Here is a 24,347-nt window from a genome sequence, read left to right on the forward strand (position 1 = left end):
ATTCTCGTAAAGGATCCCATTCTGGATCAGATGTGGCACTTTGTTTCATTTTCATCCCTCCACAACAAAACACTTTCCCATCCATCCATTGAATCAAATATTCTCTATTTTTTTTTGAACAGTCCGATGACACTCAAGTGCATTAACAGCATCCCACAAATTGATGTTGAAACAAAATAAAACATTAAGCAGAGCAGCATGCATACTTTCATTCTTTGTGAAGCTTTTTTCTCCTTCAACCATCCACCTATTCCATTCAGTGCAGACATGACCCCTGAATAGCTCGTTGAAGCACACATCCAAAGTCTGAACCACAGACAATACACCCTCTGGTGTCACTGCAATGGGGTACTAATTAATTGCAGTTTCATCAGTGTGGCGACTAGGAGCTTTTCACAGAAACTGCATTGCAGTGTTAATGTAAGCCTACTTATGACAATTAAGATTATTATTATTAGTTATGTAAGATGCCACACAGCAATAAGTTCTTTGTGTAGGCCACCAAGATGCCTATTCCAAACTTTATCAATCCACAACTTCACTACATCCTAATCGATCCATCTGCTGGCATTGACATACATAAAACTAGATTTTCAGCATGGGCTTCTGATTGAAAATTACCATAGGCTTTAATTCCATTCCATTGGCCATGCAGGCTTGCACCACCATGAATGTCTTCTCATGCTCTGTGGTTTTCACTCGGACTGTATTTGAACTTTCCCATTCTACAGTTTGGTTGTTGGGCACAATGGTAACATGGATGAAACACCCATTAAATTCAATGTGACCTTTTGCTGCTGTCTGATGAAGAATCACTAGGAACTGAAAATTTTTGCACAGGTCTTTTGGTATTCTCCGTGCAGTCTTCTGCAGCAGCACTGGACATTTCCAAAAAAAGCAACTACACCAACTAGCTGTTTCTCTGAAATCTATGCTGCGTTCAAGTTTGATTTGTGCGAGGGCAGCACGGTGGCCTAGTGGTTAGCACAACCGCCTCACGGCGCTGAGGTCCCAGGTTCGATCCCGGCTCTGGGTCACTGTCCGTGTGGAGTTTGCACATTCTCCCCGTGTCTGCGTGGGTTTCACCCCCACAACCCAAAAATGTGCAGAGTAGGTGGATTGACCACGCTAAATTGCCCCTTAATTGGAAAAAATAATTGGGTAATCTAAATTTTTTTAAAAAAGTTTGATTTGTGTATATACGCTTTGCATTTCTGGTGATAATGTTCATCATGCAGACGGTGTTCAAGGACTTGTTCTTGTTTTTAAAATTATTCATTCATGCGATGTGGCCGTTGCTGGCTCGGCCAGCACTTCTTGCTCATCCTTAATAGCCCTCGAGGGGTGGGCGGCCTTCTTGAACCAATGCAGTCCATTCTAATAAATGGTTCTCAAAATCAGGCCACTGTTCTGGAGCAAATGGACTTGGGCATCTTCTTCAGGGCAGATTACTTTTTACTTCATTGTCACATGTTTTTCACCAGCACTAAATTCCCTTGCTCATAACTAAATTCCCTCGCTGCAGTATAGTTATTTGATGAGTTAGCAAATGTTCCGACTTTTAGCATGAAATCAGCTTCGTACTTCATTCTTCTTGCAGGAAGACCCATGTCTGGTCATTTGTTGCCATGCACAGTCTGCCACGTGGAGGCATATCTGAAAGTCCTATGCATTCAATTGGTAACACGGCCTATAACGCCTCCTTCATTCCATGCACCAACTTTTAAGTGAGTATAGCTCTAAACATTTATTTTTGAGTTGAAAAACTGAGGCCAACTCCAAATGCAAATACAGCCCTAGACAAGCATCTTTCAGCTGAAAAATGCAGGAGCCGACTTATATGTATTATATGGGTCTCAACATGTTTTTTGGTACCAAATAAAATTGGATCAGCTTATACACTCCAATCCATGGTAGTTATGGATCTTTGTAATAATTGTAAACAAGCGTATACAAGCATTTTAGAATATTTAAAAGTTGAGGGAAGAAATGCACCAACCTGGCTATTTTCACATTCTTGTGTCTTTACATTGCTTCAATGAAGTGAACTTTATCATCAAACAGTTGCCTGTTTTTCTATTAAACAGCTTGTAGATCATACAGCTATTAACTTGAGTGTAATATCTGTTATTTTATTCCATTCCACTTTACTTTCGTTGTCCTCAAGCATACTAAAATACTTTTTCATTTTTCAGTTCCCAGTTTTGATTCGATATTAACCTGCCTTTTCTTTACAGATGCTGATGGCCTGTTGTATTTCCTGCATTTTCTGCGTTTGTTTCAAATTTTCAGCATGATGTTTTTTCACATTTCTTTTTGCATCGTTATTTCCTTTCATGTGGATGACATTATGAATTACACATGGAAGATACAATGCAATGTGCAGATTTAATGCAAAATGCAGATTTAGTTCACTGCATTCCAAAAGCTACAACACAACAACATCTTTGCAATTAGTGCAATAAACTGCATGTGATTGTTGGTTGGGAAGAAAGTAAAGCAGTTAACAATCTCAATTAGCATGGTCAAATTACAGATTTGTGCCAAATTCACTGTACTAACAAAACTCTACATTAGCTTTTTCCAACATTAACATGACCCAAGGAAATGCTAATGCTCAGTGGGACTGAAACATGTGAAAGGCTTGTTCATCATTTGTCGCTTCTCATTTTTATCACCTGCTCATTACGTTGATGAATTGCAAGGGAAAAGATACTGCCATCAATATAAGTAGTTGATAATTGTCAATGCTGTAGAGCATCCTGAATAAAGTCATTTACTCCAAAGTATGGACATAATTACTTTGAACAGAGGCCACTGTGAACAAAATTTTCTGTTCCTTAAATCCGCATTTTCACAATTCATCTTGTCAGCTCACAATAGAAGACTTTCTGCATCAGCCAAGTCATTTCAAACAGATAGACAAACAGGCCAAAGAGACAGAGCTTCTAAACATTACTCATTATTTTCGGTGAAAGCACAAACGTTCAGCACATGCTACTGGCTTGGGGAAAGAGAATAACTGAAAGCAGGAGCAATAAATGGCATATGCAAAGTTGTTCAAAAAAAAGAACCTGCAGAAAGATTTTAAGAATATTACCTATGAAATATTGACAGAAATAAAGTAATCAGAAACCAATGGGGGGGGGGGGGGTCACATGATGAGGGCACAGGAGCGGCTGCATTTTCATGAGTTCTGGCTCTGCTCATCTTCTAATCCTTTACTTTTACCTTTGTGTATATTTCATAATTGTCTTTTTCCAGATATGTGCTTGGTATCATGTCCCTGGATGATCCTGATTGAAGTTTTGCGATGAGAAGCCGAGTTAATCCGTAAAGAATCCCTGTGTGATTGAGGCAGTCGGAGTTGGCTGGGATGGGTCCCAGCTTGAATTGATGTTGTTACTGATGAGCAGGCCTGCACTTCGGCAGTGCAACGGCATTGGGATGAAGACTGTTCGAGATGATAATCTCAGCTTCATGTCGCAGATCCTCGCTGCTCACCTTGAGGAACCACAAAGTATCCGAGAGTACAGTAGAGGTTCAGGACAGAATCCGTGCATTTGATAGAACACTTTCAATGCAAGGGCCCGCCTTCGATTCATTGAGATCCTGCTGCATGCCTCGTCACATATCCTAACTGATTCGGAAGGCAGGGAACGGGCAAGGAGTGTCCATGAGTCCAGTTTCTGGCAGGTACTGAGAGGAGAGTTCCAGAATAAATTTGAAGATTGACTGCCGTGCTTTAGTAATCCGGATTTTGAAGCTGACCGTATAAGGTTCGATAGAGCGTGATGCATCTGGTCTTTGAAGCCTGTGATCGGTTGGGTCCCTCCCCCCAACCGCTGGCCTCACAATTATCCTGTTGAGTAAAGAAGCTTTGTTCGTTGCAGTCCTCGAGACATCCTGAGAACTGGCCAAAGATTGTCTCATGGCTTTGGCCTTTTCAAGCAATATAGATGGCATTATTCTTCAATAATCATGGTTGTTACTCCCTTATGATTATGCGGTTGATTATTTGCTGCTGTCTTTTCTCCTATAAGGGCATGCGAAGTGTGAACACTAGGGCGAAAGTTGCCTGTTATCCTGTTCTAGCAAAAACCATATTAAGTCGATTATGTGATATGTGGTCTGTGCGCAGTTTTACTCCTTTCCTTTTATGTTCAGTCATCCTTGCAGTTATGGGAAAGGGGTGTATTTTGGTAGCCGCTTAGCTGGTTGATAGTGAAGATGAGTGGAGCCACACAAGGTGATGGGTGGATGGTTGGTGAAGAGTTGAGTGGTCGGGTTAGTGAAGTCCTCACCCGAGAATGAGGATAGTCCCCCAGTTAGAGCTAACCGTATCAGGTTTTTATTTCGTTTTTTGTTATTTTAATATAAGAATTTGTGCCCATCTCTGTCGATGGCCTGTGCAGGTTATGCATCCTGGGCGCCATCTGACTTTTCCACAGTTGGCATTTTTAGGGAATGAGTGGGGGGCGCATGCAGAGGTAATAATAATTGCTTATTGTCACAAGTAGGCTTCAATGAAGTTACTGTGAAAAGCCCCTAGTCACCACATTCTGGCGTCTGTTCGGGGAGGCCTGTATAGGAATTGAACCCACACTGCTGGTCTTGTTCTGTATTACAAGCCAGCTGTTTAGCCCACTGTACTAAACCAGCCCCTAGGTGGGCTCAGTTGATCCTTAATTGATTTATTGATTGTTCCAAGAACAACTGGGGTATTTTTCTTCTTCTCTTCATCTGGGTGAACAGTGTGCTGGATATTGAGCCGGGTCCTGCACTTTAGTTGATATCCTGTTGAACACCACCCCCCCTTTATGGTTGGGATACTATCTGATTGAGCAGTTCTTTTTTTTCTCTTTCTCATCAATGATGAAGCTTACCAGGATGTTGCCTGGTCTGGAGGGTGTTAGCTATGCGGAGAGGCTGAATAGACTCAGACTGTTTTCATTAGAATGATGGAGGTCGAGGGGTGACCTGATAGAGGTCTAAGATTATGAGAGGCATGGATAGAGTGGATGAGCAGGCACTCTTTCCCAGGGTAGAGGGGTCAGTCACTAGGGGACATACCGCGGGGCAAGGTTTAAAGGAGATGTGAGAGGCAAGTGTTTTTTTAAAAACAGAGGGTGGCAAGTGCCTGGAACGTGCTGCCAGGGGAGGCTGTGGAAGCAGATATATTAACGGCATTCAAAAGGCATTGTGACAAATACATGGATAGGATGGGTATAGAGGGATACGGCACTAGGAAGTGCTGAGGGTTTTGGCCAAGGGGGGTTGGAGGGCCGAAGGGCCTGTTCCTGTGTTGTATTGTTCTTTGATGGTGAGCATGCACCAGGGGAATACGGATCCAGTTGGGTCCTGACCCCTTTATTACCCTGTGATCCACTCCTGGTAGTTCTCCATCTGTTAGAGTTCTTTGAGGAGAGAACAAGGAAGTTAGACAAAGGAGAACCAGTGGATGTGATTTATTTAGGTTTCCAGAAAGCCTTTGACAAGGTGCCGCATAGGAGACTGTTAAATGTTAAAAGACCATGGTGTTAAGGATAAGATCCTGGCATGGATAGAGGATTGGCTGACTGGCAGAAGGCATAGAGTGAGGATAAAGGGTTCAGGATGGCAGCCGGTGACTAGTGGTGTGCCTCAAGGGTCCGTGCTAGGACCACAACTTTTCACAATATACATTAATGATCTGGAAGAAGGTACTGAAGGCACTGTTGCTAAGTTTGCAGATGATAAAAAGATCTGTAGAGAGACAGGTAGTATTGAGGAAGCAACGGGGCTGCAGATGGATTTGGACAAGTTAGGAGAGTGGGCAGTGAAGTGGCAAATGAAATACAATGTGGAATAGTGTGAGGTTATGCACTTTGGAAGGAGGAATTTAGGCATAGGCTATTTTCTAAATGCGGAAATGTTTAGGAAATCAAAGCACAAAGGGACTTGGGAGCCCGTGCTCATGATTCTCTTAAGGTTAACGTGCAGATTCAGTCAGCAGTTAAGAAGGCAAATGCAATGTTAGCACTCGTGTCAAGAGGGCTAGAATACAAGACCAGGGATGTACTTCTGAGGCTGTACAAGGCTCTGGTCAGACCCCATTTGGAGTATTGTGAGCAGTTTTGGGCCCCGTATCTAAGGAAGGATGTGCTGGCCTTGGAAAGGGTCCAGAGGAGGTTCACAAGAATGATCCCTGGAATGAAGAACTTGTCGTATGAGGAACTGTTGAGGACTCTGGGTCTGTACTCATTGGGAGTTTAGAAGGGTGAGGGGGTATTTTTTGAAACTTACAGGATACGTGAGGCCTGAATAGAGTGGACGTGGAGAGGATGTTTCCACTTGTCGGAAAAATTAGAACCAGAGGACACCATCTCAGACTAAAGGGATGATCCTTTAAAACAGAGATGAGGAAGAATTTCTTCAGCCAGAGGGTGGTGAATCTGTGGAACTCTGCCGCAAAAGGTTGTGGAGGCCAAATCACTGAGTCACTTTGGAAGGAATCACTTAAGACAGAGAGATAGATAGATTCTTGATTAATAAGGGGATATGGGGTTATGGGGAGAAGGCAGGAGAATGGGGATGAGAAAATATCAGCCATGATTGAATGGCGGAGCAGACTCGATGGGCTGAGTGGCCTAATTCTGCTCCTGTGTCCTATGGACTTATCTCTTCTGTTGGGAGGCGCTGATGGCACTGATCATAATCCGAATATATAGCTGCTGGTCCTCTCTGTATAACTGTATGGAATGATGTTGGCTCTGTACTGGACCCGAGACTGGGGTTATGTTGTATTATGTGGTATATATGTAACATGCTTTTAGAACTGGGCTTCTTGCAAATTAAAAAAAATTTTTTTTTTTTTTTTAAATAGGTGGGTATAAAGAATACATGATTGGATCATACAGGAGTACAGACGGACCTGGTATCGGAGGGAAAGGGGTGTTGGTGTGCTTCTGGTGCTGCTGGGTGAGGGAGTTGTATATGTGCGCAAGCCCAAACTTGGCGAAAATATATCCTGAACTCTCGTGATAATTGTGAGCAATTGCCGTGTGGGAAGGTGCGCACTACTTTACCACGTCTTCATGGCTTTATTCTTTTCTCCCTTATTCTCTGGTGGGGCTTTCAGAATTACTAAAGTTATGCATAATGATTGCATTGGCTCAGTTGTACTGCTGTTCTCTCATTCCACTCTATATTCATTATGTTGAACCTTTACTTTTTCTTGCGGTGCTGGACCATTCCTGTGGTTTTGTTGCCTTGTTGTTAAAATGTAAAAGCTCAATGAATATAATATTTTTAAAAGTATTTCCAAATGTTTGCAGAAAAATTGATCCCTATTCCAACATAAAGTTAATCTTAAATCTCCCAAAAAAGCAAGTGCAATTATCATCATGTGACACAAGCATTGAACTGAGGACGATTTTGCATTATTGTAGCGCAATCATCTCCACCCTGCAGTTCTCACGCAATCAGCAGCACAAAGCAAAGACAAGCTTGTGGAGGTCCAAGCTGCTGATGCAGTGAGAACCTATTTATTTCCCTGGTCTCTCACTGCTCCACTAGCTAGCCTGGCTTTGTAAACTGGTCAAGGTGGTTCAGCATATAAGCATTCTGGCATCATGATGTAAAGTAATATCATGATAGAAAATAGCATTGTGATAGAAGCAAACTGATGCTTTGGACTGGTGAAACATTAGGCACTGACCTTTTGAACATGTACAGTACTGGGAATCTCAACATCAAAACAAGGATCCATCATATACAGAACAGCAGGTTTTCATCTTCACAACTGTTTTAAAAGGCGGGGGGGGCTGGCAACAATTCAGAAAAAATAACTAACAGATTGAAGTCCCTGCGCTAAACCTGATGCAGAGTGAGCACCAGAGATAAGGACACACTCAAATATGACCACAAACTGTCACTGCCGACAGCGGAGAAAATCTCCCAACTCAATGCAGCATTGGTGTATGAACATTGGCGTGTGAATCCCTTGAAAGACGAATGACAACTGAAGTGTGAACAGCAACTGCTTGTGAACGACTGAAGGGCAGCTTTAGTCTGTGCAACATGCAGGAGAGGTTTCTGCTCAATAACAGCCAGAATCTCAGATATCAAGATCAGTTCTCTTTTCAAAAGGAGGGCTTAACTTTGAGTACAACGGACTGCCCAGCACACATTTAAAATAATCACTGCTTCATTACATTCAAGCCACGAATGTCTACCTAGCACCCCACAAAATCTACTATTTTAAACCAAGACCAATGTGGTACAATTAAAGCATTTTTGCCAAAAACCTTTAGAACAATGATAATGGTAGATTATCACATAAACAAGTTGTTTTTTATGTTGTGCGCTATTTTGATTTCCGCACACTCAAGGCAGGAAGTGAATTTAATAATTCATGAAATGATAAATTTACTCACAAATATTAGATAACCACCAATGTAACCTAATAAAATATAACTCTGATTTATGGAAAAAGCAGAATTTCTTTCACTCACCATTTTGATCGGAGACTGTGTGAGGTCTGACTCTGAAACTGGTACATCATCACTTTCCATGACATAAATGCCTTTGCGAGACAATGCTTGAATGACAGGCTGGTGACCCTGCAATGCAGCCACCTGATCGCCTTTCAAAATTAGGCTGCAGACACGGCAATAGAGTTCACTTGACAGCAGTAGCTTGATGACAGGTGGTTTAATGTGCTCCTGTTCATACTGGTCGGTGTAGAAAGCATCCCTTAAATCCTCTGGGATATTATCTGCAATGAAGCAAAAAAGAGATTAGAAAAATCTGCACACATTTACAGCCAATCATATTTACAGTTACTTTAAGATAAATTTCTCATTTGTCCCAAATATAAATTTCTAATGAAACAGATGGTCAGTTCATAACCCCATTCCTTGACCTTGCCTGACACTGAAATCTGCAAAACAATACATTAAAATAGATATAACCATTCCAGAGCATTGCGTTTTAAGGATGTTAGAGAAGAACTCAGTGATGCCATATTAGAATAAAGTAGCACTTTTATTTATTCTTTCATGGAATGTGGGTGGCACTGGCAAAGCAGCATTTGTTGCCCATCCCTAATTGGCCCCTGCACTGAGTGGCTTGTTCGGCCATTTCAGAGTCAACCACATTGCTGTGGGTTCAAAGTTACACGTAGGCCAGATAAGGTAAGGATGGCAGATTTCTTTCCTGCAGGACATTAGTGAACCAAATGTTTTTTTTACAACAATCGATGACAGTTTCATGGTCACCATTACCGAGACTAGCTTTACATTCCAGATTTAATTGATTTTAAATTTCACTTAGCAAGAATCTGCCTCTGCTTCCACTGCCATTTGAGAAAGTGAGTTCAAGAGACTCGCGTCCCTCAAGAGAATAAATTTCTCCTCATCTCGGTCTAAACTGAGGAACCTATTTTTAAACAGTGGCCCCTAGTTCGAGATTCTTCAACATGAGGAAACATCCACTCCACATTCACCGTGTCAATACCCCATGGGATCAGTTTTCGATCAAGTCGCTCTTATTCTTCTAAACTCTAGTGAATAAAACCTAACCTCTCCAACCTTTCCTCATAAGTCAAGCTACCCATTCCAGGACTTAGTCAGGTAAACCTTCTCTGAACAGCTTCTAATGCATTTGCACATTTCCTTAAATAAGGAGGCCAATACTGTGCACATTACTCACCAATGCCCTGTAGAACTGAAGCATAACCTCCCTACTTTTAGAACATAGAATGATACAGCGCAGTACAGGCCCTTCGGCCCTCGATGTTGCACCGACATGGAAAAAAACTAAAGACCATCTAACCTACACTATGCCCTTATCATCCATATGCTTAGCCAATAAACTTTTAAATACCCTCAATGTTGGCGAGTTCACTACTGTTGCAGGTAGGGCATTCAATTCACGGCCTCACCACTCTTTGCGTAAAAAATCCACCTCTGACCTCTGTCCTATATCTATTACCCCTCAATTTAAGGCTATGTCCCCTCGTGCTAGTCACCTCCATCAGCGGGAGAAGGCTCTCGCTGTCAACCCTATCTAACCCTCTGATCATTTTGTATGCCTCTATTAAGTCACCTCTTAACCTTCTTCGCTCTAACTAAAACAACGTCAAGTCCATCAGCCTTTCCTCATAAGATTTTCCCTCCATACCAGGCAACATCCTGGTAAATCCCCTCTGCACCCGTTCCAAAGCTTCCACCTCCTTCCTATAATGAGGCGACCAGAACTGTACGCAATACTCCAAATGCGGCCGTACTAGAGTTTTGTACAACTGCAACATGACCTCATGGCTCCGGAACTCAATCCCTCTACCAATAAAGGCCAACACACCATAGGCCTTCTTCACAACCCTATCAACCTGGGTGGCAACTTTCAGGGATCTATATACATGGAAACCGAGATCCCTCTGCTCATCCACACTACCAAGAATTTTACCATTAGCCAAATATTCCGCATTCCTGTTATTCTTTCCAAAGTGAATCACCTCACACTTCTCCACGTTAAACTCCATTTGCCACCTCTCAGCCCAGCTCTGCAGCTTATCTATGTCCCTCTGTAACCTGCAACATCCTTCCGCACTGTCTACAACTCCACCGACTTTAGTGTCGTCTGCAAATTTACTCGCCCATCCTTCTGCGCCCTCCTCTAGGTCATTTATAAAAATGACAAACAGCAACGGCCCCAGAACAGATCCTTGTGGTACGCCACTCGTAACTGAACTCCATTCTGAACATTTCCCATCAACTACCACTCTCTGTCTTCTTTCAACTAGCCAATTTCTGATCCACATCTCTAAATCACCCTCAATCCCCAGCCTCCGTATTTTCTGCAATAGCCGACCGTGGGGAACCTTATCAAACGCTTTACTGAAATCCATATACACCACATCAACTGCTCTACCCTCGTCTACCTGTTCAGTCACCTTCTCAAAGAACTCGATAAGGTTTGTGAGGCATGACCTACCCTTCACAAAACCATGCTGACTATCCCTAATCATATTATTCCTATCTAGATGATTATAAATCGTATCTTTTATAATCCTCTCCAAGACTTTACCCACCACAGAAGTTAGGCTCACCGGTCTATAGTTACCGGGGTTATCTCTACTCCCCTTCTTGAACAAAGGGACCACATTTGCTATCCTCCAGTCCTCTGGCACTATTCCTGTAGCCAATGATGACCTAAAAATCAAAGCCAAAGGCTCAGCAATCACTTCCCTGGCTTCCCAGAGAATCCTAGGATAAATCCCATCAGGCCCCAGGGACTTATCTATTTTCACCTTGTCCAGAATTGCCAACACTTCTTCCCTACGCACATCAATGCCATCTATTCTAATAGCCTGGGTCTCAGCATTCTCCTCCACAATATTATCTTTTTCCTGAGTGAATACTGACGAAAAGTATTCATTTAGTATCTCGCTTATCTCCTCAGCCTCCACACACAACTTCCCACCACTGTCCTTGACTGGCCCTACTCTTACCCTAGTCATTCTTTTATTCCTGACATACCTATAGAAAGCTTTTGGGTTTTCCTTGATCCTACCTGCCAAAGACTTCTCATGTCCCCTCCTTGCTCGTCTTAGCTCTCTCTTTAGATCCTTCCTCGCTTCTTTGTAACTATGAAGCGCCCCAACTGAAACTTCACGCCTCATCTTCACATAGGCCTCCTTCTTCCTCTTAACAAGATATTCCACTTCTTTGGTAAACCACGGTTCCCTCGCTCGACCCCTTCCTCCCTGCCTGACTGGTACGTACTTATCAAGAACATGCAATAGCTGTTCCTTGAACAAGCTCCACATATCCAGTGTGCCCAACCCTTGCAGCCTACTTCTCCAACCTACACATCCCAAGTCATGTCTAATGGCATCATAATTGCCCTTCCCCCAGCTATATCTCTTGCCCTGCGGGGTATACTTATCCCTTTCCATCACTAACGTAAAGGTCACCGAATTGTGGTCACTGTTTCCAAAGTGCTCACCTACCTCCAGATCTAACACCTGGCCTGGTTCATTACCCAAAACCAAATCCAATGTGGCCTCGCCTCTTGTTGGCCTGTCAACATATTGTGTCAGGAAACCCTCCTGCACACATTGTACAAAGAACGACCCATCTAATGTACTCGAACTATATCTTTTCCAGTCAATATTTGGAAAGTTAAAGTCTCCCATAACAACTACCCTGTTACTTTCGCTCTTTTCCAGAATCATCTTCGCCATCCTTTCCTCTACATCCCTCGAACTATTAGGTGGCCTATAGAAAACTCCCAACAGGGTGACCTCTCCTTTCCTGTTTCTAACCTCAGCCCATACTACCTCGGAAGAAGAGTCCCCATCTAGCATCCTTTCCGCCACCGTAATACTGTCCTTGACTAGCAGCGCCACACCTCCCCCTCTTTTGCCCCCTTTTCTGAGCTTACTAAAACACCTAAACCCCGGAACCTGCAACAACCATTCCTGTCCCTGCTCTATCCATGTCTCTGAAATGGCCACAACATCGAAGTCCCAGGTACCAACCCATGCTGCCAGTTCCCCTACCTTATTTCGTATACTCCTGGCATTGAAGTAGACACACTTCAAACCACCTACCTGAACACTGGCTCCCTCCTGCAAAGTCAAATCTGTGCTCCTGACCTCTATACTCTCAATCTCCCGTACCCCAAAACTACAATCCAGGTTCCCATGCCCCTGCTGAATTAGTTTAAACCCCCCCCCAAAGAGCACTAACAAATCTCCCCCCCAGGATATTGGTGCCCCTCAGGTTCAGATGTAGACCATCCTGTCTATAGAGGTCCCACCTTCCCCAGAAAGAGCCCCAGTTATCCAGAAATCTGAATCCCTCCCGTCTGCACCATCCCTGTAGCCATGTGTTTAATTGCTCTCTCTCCCTATTCCTCATCTCACTATCACGTGGCACGGGCAACAACCCAGAGATAACAACTCTGTTTGTTCTCGCTCTGAGCTTCCATCCTAGCTCCCTAAAGGCCTGCCTGACATCCTTGTCCCCTTTCCTACCTATGACGTTAGTGCCAATGTGGACTACGACTTGGGGCTGCTCCCCCTCCCCCTCAAGGACCCGGAAAACACGATCCGAGACATCACGTACCCTTGCACCTGGGAGGCAAAATACCAAACGTGAGTTTCTCTCGCTCCCACAAAATCTCCTAACTGTGCCCCTGACTATTGAGTCCCCAATTACTAATGTAATCAATTCACCCCGTAATAAACATGAACATTTTATTAGCTTTCCTAATTACTTGCTGTATCTATATACCAACTTTTTGTGAGTCATGCACCAGGACACCCAGATCCCTCTGCATCTCAGAGTTCTGCAATCTCTCGCTATTTAGATAATAAGTTTCATTTTTATTCTTCCTGCCAAAATGGACAATTTCACATTAGCCCACATTGTATTCACTTGCCAGATTTTTGCCCACTCTATGTCCCTTTTTAGCCTCCTTACGTCCTCTTCACAATTTACTTTCCTACCTACCTTTGTGCCGTCAGCCCATTTTGCAACCATGCCGTTAGTCCCTTCATCCAAGTCATTTATTAAATTGTAATGTTAAGGCCCCCGCACTGATCCTGTGGCACCAAACTCGTCATATCAACCAGAAAAAGACCCATTTATGCTAACTCTGTCTCCTGTTAGTGAGCCATCTTCAATCCATGCCAAAATGTTACCCCCTACACCATGAGCTTTGCCGCAATAATCTTTGATGTGGCACCTTATTAAATGCCTTCTGGAAATCTAAATACAGTACATCCACCAGTTCTCCTTTATCCACAGCACGTGTGACTCCTTCAAAGAATTCCCATAAGTGCTGGAAAATAGGATTAGAATACTTACGTGGTGGGCCAAAGGACCTTTCCTGTGCTGTAGACCTCTATATCTCTGACTCTAATTTGGTTAAACATGATATCCCTTCCACAAAACCATGTTGACTCTACCCAAATACATTGAATTTTTCCAAGTTCCCTGCTTTAACATCTTTAACAATGGCTTCTAAAAGCCATAAGGGGAACAAAGGGAGGGGGGGGGGGGGGGGGGGGCTAGGCTGACTATAACAGGTCACATGCGGCAAGGAGAAAAATGGATTCGCAGCCACTTTGGAGGATTCCCAAACAAAGGGAAACCCCGGAGTACATGGGCTCACCCACATTGCGCACACATTGTTGGTGGCCATGTTGGGTGGGCCCGGACAAAGGGAACCCCCAGAGCGCAGGGGACCAGCCTCATGGAGAGTACGGGGGGGGGGGGGGGGGGGGGGGGGGGCTAACAGAGGGAAACCCCGGAGTGCAGGGGCACAACCACAATGCAAGTTGACCGCGTAGATTTGAGGGGGGAGGGGGGGGAAACAACAGAAACCCTCCCCAAGCAAAATAGTTAATAGTTATTTGGAGCGTCAGGTGACTTAATGGCCCAGTGAAAAGATCCAGAGTCTTCGCCCATCTGAAAAGTATGAAAGCTGACATAGTCTTCCTCCAAGAGACACACCTGAGGGAGAAGAACCGACTGCGGGCAAGAAAGGGCTGGGGGGACAGACATTACCATTACTACTACAGAAAGAGAGCCAGGGGAGTAGCCATACTGTTAAATAAGAGGACGTTTTTTACTGCGATGAGGACGGTTATGGACTCAGGGGGTTGGCACATCATGGTCAGCGGTGTCCTGGAACGGGCACCACTGGTCTGGTCAATGCGTACGCTCCCAACTGGGACGACACGGAGTTCATCAAGAAGAACATGGCGGAAATCCCCGACAGATATGCAGCAACTGGGGGCGCATTAACTTCTTTGTAGTAGGAAAAGCTGTGCTTCCAGAAATAGTAGGAGCAGAATACTCAGTGATCGTAATCTCCAACCACTCTCCAGAATGGATAAGGGAGCCGGAATCAGAATGGGTGATGATGGAGGAGAGCTCCTGCAAAGGAACATCTCACCTGGCCATTGCCACAGCAACACTCCCAGCCCAGCCAGCTAAGCAGTCTACAAGCCCAGTGGTAATAGCCATGCTCCGGATGTGGAACCAGTTAAGTACTGACCGAAATGTCCACCATGGCCCCCATATGCAACCACCATAGGTTCGCACCAGCAACATGGACACCACCTTTAAGAGATGGAGACAGGATGGGAAGACATTGACCTACAAACTTAAAACTTTCTCCCCCAAGGAGATGACATCATACCCATGGACGCCGAAAAATTCAATGATAGAAGAACTGTTGGACACGGGTGACTTAGGAAGGTGGAACTGTGGGGACCTGTGCAGCCGACTAAGAGGCATGTTTCCCATAGGACGAGACATGGGAAAAATGGGAGGAAGAACTAGGAATAGAAATAGGGTGGTGACTCTGGAGCAAAGCACTGAGCAGGGCAAACTCAACCTCCACATGCGCAAGGTTAAACCTAATGCAGCTGAAAGTGGTGCACAGAGTGCACCTAACCAGAACCCAAATGAGCAGGTTCTTCACGAAGGTGGAGGACAAGTGTGAATGGTGCCGAGGAGACTCGGCCAACCACACCCACATGTTCTGAAAATCGCTTGTCACAAGTAGGCTTCAAATGAAGTTATTGTGAAAAGCCCCTAGTCGCCACATTCTGGCACCTGTTCGGGGAGGCTGGTACGGGAATTGAACCGTGCTGCTGGTCTGCTTTGAAAGCTAGCTATTTAGCCCTGTGCTAAACCAGCCCATGGCATACCCCAGGCCTGTCGGGTTCTGGACAGCCTTCTTTGAGGTAATGTTCAAGGTTATGGATCAGGGTGGAGCTGAGCCCGAAAGTGACAGTCTTTGGGTTATCAGACCAGTCAGAACTCTTCATGGGGAAGGGGAGCAATGCCCTTGCCTCCTTAATTGCCCGCTGAAGAGTCTTGCTCAGTTGCCGATCAGCAGCACCATCTAAACCTACAGACTGGCTGGCTGACCGGTCGGAATTTCTCCAGCTGGAGAAATTAAATTTGCCATCCAAGGGTCGGAAAAGGGCTTTCCACAAGACGTGGACGCCATTCATCATCTTGTTCAAGGTCCTGTTTGTAGCCAACAGGCAATAGAGAGGGGGAAAGGGAGGGGCGCCACAGATTATAAAAGAAAGGGAAGGGGGGGAGAAGCAAGAGAGGGGGTGGGGAAACGGAGAACATGAGGGAGCAGCAATATGTGTGGAAATACATGCCAGGGCCAACAACAGACAGGCCAACACCGGCAGACCAGCAAAATAGGCAGATGTAATGATTCTCGTTGGTGTGGGTTTTGTTGCTCTCGCTCTTTGGTCTATCTTTCTTTTGTAACTTGTCATGGGAATGTCACTTTAAGAAATGTTTGTCTTCTCAAGTGGCTGCAGTGATGTCATTGTGTGGGTGGAGCTGGGCTCTGTTTTTACTTTCGTTTTGAGCTGTAAGCTATTTTTGGCTCTGAGTTTTAGTTTCGTTTTCAGTTGGAGAGTTGCATTCAAACCAAGGAGGTGTATTTTTGTCTCTGTCCCTGCATGCTAAAGAATGTCTCCAGATCACTTGATGATTTCAAAGTTTCTGTTTCTGTAAAGAATGCAAACCTACTGTCTTTGTTAAAAAGGGTCTTTGACTTACAGTGCAGAAGGAGGCCATTTGGCCCATCGAGTCTGCACCGGCCCTTATAAAGAGCACCGTACTTAAGGCCACATATCTACCCTTCTCCCGTAACCCAGTAACCCCCCACTTAACATTTTTGGACACTATGGGCAATTTAGCATGGCTAATTCACCTAACCCGCACATCTTCGGACTGTGGGAGGAAACCGGAGCACCCAGAGGAAACCCACACAGAAACGGGGAGAACCTGCAGACTCCGCACATACAGTGACCCAAGCCGGGAATTGAACCTGGGACCTTGGAGCTGTGAAGCAACTGTGCTAACCACTATGCTACTGTGCTGCCCAAATTAAGACTAATGCAAAATACCTGTTTAATTCATCCGCTACTACCCAATTTCCATTATCAATTATCCAGACACACTTTCTATAGAACCAACTCTTTTCTTACTAATATCTATAGAAACGCTTCCTATCCATCTTTATCTATCTAGCTTTCTCCTGTACTCTAGTATTCCCTCCCCCCATCAATCTTTTTTGTCATTCTTTAATGTTCTTTATATTCTTTCCAATCTTCTGATCTGTCATTCGTCTTTGTGCAAAAATGTACCTTTTCTTTAAGTTTACTACTGTTTTTAGTTTTACTGGTGAACCAGATAATGGGCCCACCCCTTGGAATTTTTCTTTCTCATGGAATGAGTCTATTCTGTTAATTTTGAAATATTCCTTTAAATGTCTGCCACTGAACCTCTACTGATCAATATTTGCCAATTCATTTTAGATTTGCCGACCTAATTTTTCCAATCTATATGTACAAAGAAAAAAGAAAGGTACAGCACAAGAACAGGCCTTTCAGCCCTCCAGGCCTGCGTCAACCATGCTGCCCATCTAAACTATCGTCCCTGCTTCCACCACCTCCTCCAGGAGCGAGTTCCAGGCACCCACTACCCTCGGTGTAAAAAAGCTTGCCTCGCACATCTCCTTTAAACCTTGCCCCTCGCACCTTAAACCTTGGCCCCCTAGTAATTGACCCCTCTACCCTGGGAAAAGTCTCTGACTATCCACTCTGTCTATGGCCCTCATAATTTTGTAGACCTCTATCAGGTCGCCCCTCAACCTTCTGCGTTCCAGTGAGATCAAACTAAGTTTATTCAACCTATCCTCATAGTTAATGCCCTCCATACCAGGCAACATCCTGGTAAATCTCTTCTGCACCCTCTCTAAAGCCTCCACATCCTTCTGGTAGTGTGACGTCCAGAACTGATCACTATACTCCAAGTGTGGCCTAACTAAGGTTCTGTACAGCTGCAACATGACTTGCCAATTTTTATACTCAATGCCCCGGCCAATTAAGGTAAGTGTGCCGTATGCCTTCTTGACTATCTTCTCCACCGGTGTTGCCCCTTTCAGTGACCTGTGCACCAAGATGTCTCTGACTGTCAATACTCTTGAGGGTTCTACCATTCACTGTACATTTCCTACCTGTATTAGACCTTCCAAAATGGATTACCTCACATTTGTCCGGATTAAACTCCATCGGACATCTCTCCGCCCAAGTTTCCAAACGATCTAAATCCAGCTGTATCCTCTGACAGTCCTCATCGCGATCCGCAATTCCACCAACCTTTGTGTCGTCCGCAAACTTACTAATCAGACCAATTACATTTTCCTCCAAATCATTTGTATATACTACGAACAACAAAGGTCCCAGCACTGATCTCTGCAGAATACCACTAGTCACAGCCCTCCAATCTAAAAAGCACCCTTCCATTGCTACTCTCTGCCTCATATGACCTAGCCAGTTCTGTATCCATCTGGCCAGCTCACCTCTGATCCCGTGTGACTTCACCTTTTGTACCAGTCTGCCATGAGGGACCTTGCCAAAGGCCTTACTGAAGTCCATATAGACAACATCCACTGCCCTACCTGCATCAATCATCTTTGTGACCTCCTCGAAAAACTCTATCAAGTTAGTGAGACATGACTTCCCCTTCACAAAACCGTGCTGCCTCTCGCTAATACGACCCCTTGCTTCCAAATGGCAGTAGATTCTGTCTCGAAGAATTCTCTCCAGTAATTTCCCTACCACTGACGTAAGGCTCACTGGTCTGTAGTTCCCTGGATTAACCTTCCAATCCTTCTTAAACAACGGAGCAACATTGGCTATTCTCCAGTCCTCCGGGACATTACCTGAAGACAGTGAGGATCCAAAGATTTCTGTCAAGGCCTCAGCAATTTCCTCTCTTGCCTCCTTCAGTATTGTGGGGTACGTCCCATCAGGCCCTGGGGACTTATCTACTTAATATTTTTCAAGAAGCCTAATACCTCGTCTTTTTAGATCTCAATGTGACCCAGGCTATCTACACACCCTTTGCCAGACCCGACATTCACCAATTCCTTCTCTTCGGTGAATACTGATGCAAAGTATTCATTTAGTACCTCGACCATTTCCTCTGGCTCCACACATAGATTCCCTCCCCTGTCCTTAGTGGGCCAACCCTGTCCCTGGCTACCCTCTTGCTTTTTATGTACGTGTAAAAAGCCTTGGGATTTTCCTTAACCCTATTTACCAACGACTTTTCGTGACCCCTTTTAGCTCTCCTGACTCCTTGCTCAAGTTCCTTCCTATTTTCCTTATATTCCATACAGGCTTCGTCTGTTCGCAGCCTTCTAGCCCTGACAAATGCCTCCTTTTTCTTTTTGACAAGACCCACAATATCCCTCGTTATCCAAGGATCGTGAAATTTGCCATATTTATCCTTCTTCCTCACAGGAACATGCCGGTCCTGAATTCCATTCAACTGACATTTGAAGCCTCCCACATGTCAGATGTTGATTTACCCTCAAACATCCGCCCCCAATCTATGTTCTTCAGTTCCGGCCTAATATTGTTATAATTAGCCTTCCCCCCAATTTAGCACATTCACCCGAGGACGACTCTTATCCTTGTCCACCAGCAATTTAAAACTTACTGAATTGTGGTCACTGTTCCCGAAATGCTCCCCTACTGAAACTTCTACCACCTGACCAGGCTCATTCCCCAATACCAGGTCCAGTACAGCCCCTTCCCTGGTTGGACTATCTACATATTGTTTTAAGAAGCCCTCCTGCATGTTCCTTACAAACTCGGCCCCGTCCAAGCCCCTAGCACTAAGTGAGTCCCAGTCAATATTGGGGAAGTTAAAGTCTCCCATCATGTTGCTTTTAATCCTTTCCAAAATCTGTCTACCTATCTGCTCCTCTATCTCCCACTGGCTGTTGGGTGGCCTGTAGTAAACCCCCAACATTGTGACTGCACCCTTCTTATTCCTGATCTCTACCCATATAGCCTTGTTGCCCTCTGAGGTGTCCTCCCGCAGTACAGCTGTGATATTCTCCCTAACCAGTAGTGCAATTCCTCCACCCCTTTTACCTCCCCCTTTATCCCGCCTGAAACATCTAAATATTGGAATGTTTAGCTGCTAATCCTGTCCTTCCCTCAACCAGGTCTCTGTAATGGCAACAACATCATAGTTCCAGGTACTAATCCAAGCTCTAAATTCATCTGCCTTACCTGTTATACTTCTTGCATTAAAACATATGCACTTCAGGCCACCAATCCCGCTGTTTTCAGAAACATCTCCCTGTCTGCTCTTCCTCAGAGCGGCCCTATTTCCTAGTTCTCCCTCAATTTTTTCACCTTCTGACCTATTGCTCTGGTGCCCACCGCCCTGCCATACTAGTTTAAACCCTCCCGTGTGACACTAGCAAACCTTGCGGCCAGGATATTTATGCCTCTCCAGTTTAGATGCAACCCATCCTTCTTATACAGGTCACACCTGCCCCGGAAGAGCTCCCAGTGTTCCGGATAACTGAAACCCACCCTCCTACACCAGCTGTTTAGCCATGTGTTTAGCTGCTCTATCTTCCTATTTCGAGCCTCACTGGCACATGGTACAAGGAATAATCCCGAGATTACAACCCTTGAGGTCCTGTCCTGTAGATTGAAACCCCCTGTGATTATCGCCGGACCTTTCCAATAACCTTCCATTATCTTTTCCTTTAAACTATATCCTACCATGTAGTTATAATTAGGGGGCCTGTAATATCACTCCCACAAGTGACTTCTTGCATTTACCATTTCACACCTCAACTCAAACTGTTTCTACATCCTGGTTTCCTGAATTTAGATTATCTCTGAGACAATACCATCATTAATTAAGAGCCTCCCCTTCACCTTTTCTTAACTTCCTGTCCTTCCCAAATGTCAAATACCCTACAAATTGAGTCCCCAATCTAGATCATCCTATAGCTCTGTCTCTGTATGGCTATCAGACAGTACTTATTAATTGTTTTGATGTAAATGCCATGTGTGCTTATGATACAAAGCCTTTGGTACTGTCCTTTTATTACTTTTGTAGCTCTAGTCTTACCTGCTGATTTATTCTTAGATTTGTACTCTGTCCCTTCCTGTCACAGTGTGTTTATCATTTCCCATATTAGTACCTGTCGATGTTACCTTGTCTTGACACTTTGGTATGCAACATCTTCCTAAACTTGCACCCACTGTAGGGAAGTAGAGAGTTTAAAATTCTCTACTTCCCTAGTTATATGGCTTGCTCGAACATCAGCCCCTATATGGTTCTGGTGTAGACAGTCCCAACGGTAAACATTCCACTTTCCCTAGCTCTGGTGCCAGTGCCCATGAACCAGGACCCACTTCTCCAATACCTAGTCTTTGAGCCATGCATTCATTTTTCTAATCTTATTTGTCTAGGCCAATTTGCACACGGCTCGGGTAATAATCCAGAAATTACCACCTTTGAGGTTCTGCTTTTTACTATGCAGAACCTCATTCTCCATTATGCCAATGTCATTGGTACCCTCAAAGACCATGACCCCCAGATGCACCACCCTGGAACTGGTCCAGCAACACAGCTGCCTGGACTCTTCTTACAGAGAACAGTGCCAATACTCCTCACTATAGTCCCGTACTACCACTATATCCACCAACTGAATGGATTATCGCACCACGATGCCATAGGCAGTCACCTCATCCACCCTGCAGCCCTCGCTGTCATCCAAACAAGCTGAAAGAACTTCAAACCTGTTGGACAATTGCAAAGGCTGGCACTCTTACCTCTGGGTTCCCTTACCTACCTCATACAGTCATATTCTCATGTCCCTGACCAAATCAGAAGATCATATCTTAAGTGGTGTGACTCCCTCCTGATACAAAGCATCCAGGCATCATTCCCCCTCCTTGATCTGTCACAGAGTCTACAGCTCAATGACTGAGCCAAAGTTCCTCAAGCCACAAACACTATACTGAAGGTGTGTTTGTCCTGGATCACAATGTTATCCATTCAAATAATTAATTAAATATATAATTAACTTTACCACTGAGTTGTGTACTGTTTTAAACCTTAGGATAGAGTAGCATATACCCATTTACAAAATTCTCACCAAACAGTCGTAGAGTAACAACCCATCTCAAAGGGTGAGAAAGATAGAAAAAGCAAAGGGAAACTAACAACGCCTCGCTTCGCTGAGCTCCCCACTTACCAAACCCCAAGTTTGAACTCAGCTTTCTTGCTGCACTATTTGCTTAGGCTTCACTCGATGAACTGAATTTATAGAAAACGGAACTGGGATTACAGAACTCGATTAAACCAGTTAGCCAATTAACTACTGAGCTCCCACAGCTGAGAGCGAGTTTACCCTTGTCTAAACTGCTAGAAAGAAAGCACTTAATCTGTTTATACAGTACTTTCCAGGTACTTCTAATTACAGGCTAGATTAAATTTGAAGAGCAAAATTTAAGAACAAGATTAGATTTAGAGTCACATGTACAAAGGTACAGTGAAAAGTACTGCTCAGCATACAGTCCAGGCAGATCGCTCCATACATGTAAACATAGAACATACGATAAATACATGAGGATACATAATTAAATTACATAAACATAGTATATAGTGAAGTATATAGTATATAGTGCTAACAATTTAAACACTCCCACTTACTAAACTCCAAGCTTGCACTCAATTTGGGAAGTCTAGTTATAGGGGTATTGCAACTGAAGGCTCTTCAAAAACACCATGAAGTGAAAACATAATAATAGATGAGAAAGCACATGCTGGTATGTAGAGCTCGAGAAGACAACAAAGGAAAGGTGAAATGAAAACATGAGAATGAGGAATCATAGAATTTATAGTGCAGATGGCCATTCGGCCCATCGAGTCTGCACCGGCCCTTGGAAAGAGCACCCTACTTAAGCCCATGCCTCCATCCTATCCCCCTAACCCAGTAACCTTTTGGGCACTAAGGGCAATTTAGCATGGCCAATCCACCTAGCCTACACATCTTTGGACTGTGGGAGGAAACCCACGCAGACACGAGGAGGAAGTGCAAACTCCAGTCACCCGAGCCGGAATTGAACCCGGGTCCCTGGAGCTGTGAGGCAGCAGTGCTAACAACTGTGCCGCCGTGCCGAATATGTGAAGTGCATACACTGTGGTAAGAGAAGCCATGAGAGTTGAGAGCGCACTGGAACATATGTGCAGCATTTAGTTATGAAATAGGATACAGCAGCAGAGATTTGGTTCAGCTGGACATCATGTAGGCTGCAAAATAAAGCTACAGGGAATTTGTGAGAATGAGATGCAAATTAGGTATAGGTAGGAATGAAGCCAGGCAATATTGTAAATGAAATGAAGTGCTGTGGTAACTGACTGAATATACCATTTAAAACTCAGTTCAAAGCTATTCGCAGATTTTGTTTAATGCCAGAGGGGGGGTACAATTTTCCTTTAAAAAACAGTTAGACAATTACATGGGCAGGGGGAATATAGAAAGATATGGGCCAAATGCAGGCAAGTGGGACTAGCTTAGTGATAGAAACTGGGTGGCATGGACAAGCTGGGCCCAAGGGCTTGTTTCCATACTATAAACATCTATAACTATGTGCAGCCAGCAGGGAGGGGATGGGGATGTAGAATCAGCAACTGAGGGGTAAAGTTGTTAAGAAAAACTGAACAGGAGACTTTGGCCTCAAGGAAAATTCTAATTTATCCAGGAACGCACACTGGAACATAGGAGGAGGCCATGAAAATGGAAAATGAAAATCGCTTATTGTCACGAGTAGGCTTCAATGAAGTTACTGTGAAAAGCCCCTAGTCGCCACATTCCGGCGCCTGTCTGGGGAGGCTGGTACGGGAATTGAACCGTGCTGCTGGCCTGCTTGGTCTGCTTTAAAAGCCAGCGATTTAGCCCAGTGAGCCATCCAGCCCCTTGTGCCTAATCTTCCATTTAACTAAATCATGGCTGATCATCTATCTCAACATGTTTCCACCATCTCCAAATCCCTTTATGTCAGTATTTATAAATCTATGTATCAATTTCAGTCTTGAACATACTCCAATGATTGAGCTTCCACAGTCCTCTGAGGTAGAGAATTTCAAAGATTCAGCATCGTCCGAGTGATGAAATTCTTCCTCATCTCAGTCCTAAATGGCTTGGTCCCTAATTTTGAGACTTTGTCTCCAGTTTTAGATATCCCCAACCAGGGAACCATTCTTCCTTCATCTACCCTGTCTAATCCTTTAAGAATTTTGTACGTTTTAATGGCATCTTCTCTCATTGCGAATACATCCCCAGTCTCCTGAATCGTTCCTCATAGGACAGTTCCACCATCCCAGGTGGTCTGGTGAACCTCTGCTACACCCCTTCTGTGGCAAGTATATCCTTCGTAAACAAAAAAAAGGGGGGGGGGTGGAGAACTGTACACAATTCCTGTA

The 24,347-nt window shown here is 44.3% G+C and overlaps 1 protein-coding gene across 5 annotated transcripts in view; it reads right to left on the reverse strand.

Annotated features, from left to right (window-relative positions):
• Window positions 1–24,347, reverse strand: part of camsap1b (calmodulin regulated spectrin-associated protein 1b) — a 128,431-nt gene that overhangs the window by 47,435 nt on the left and 56,649 nt on the right. For all 5 annotated transcript variants that reach the window (XM_038781526.1, XM_038781525.1, XM_038781524.1 and 2 more), the window contains exon 2: window positions 8,496–8,758. In XM_038781526.1, the coding sequence (XP_038637454.1) occupies window positions 8,496–8,758 (263 nt within the window). The remainder of the gene's footprint in view (window positions 1–8,495; window positions 8,759–24,347) is intronic.

The sequence above is a fragment of the Scyliorhinus canicula genome, chromosome 21, assembly GCF_902713615.1.
Source record: "Scyliorhinus canicula chromosome 21, sScyCan1.1, whole genome shotgun sequence".
Classification (NCBI taxonomy): Eukaryota; Metazoa; Chordata; class Chondrichthyes; order Carcharhiniformes; family Scyliorhinidae; genus Scyliorhinus; species Scyliorhinus canicula.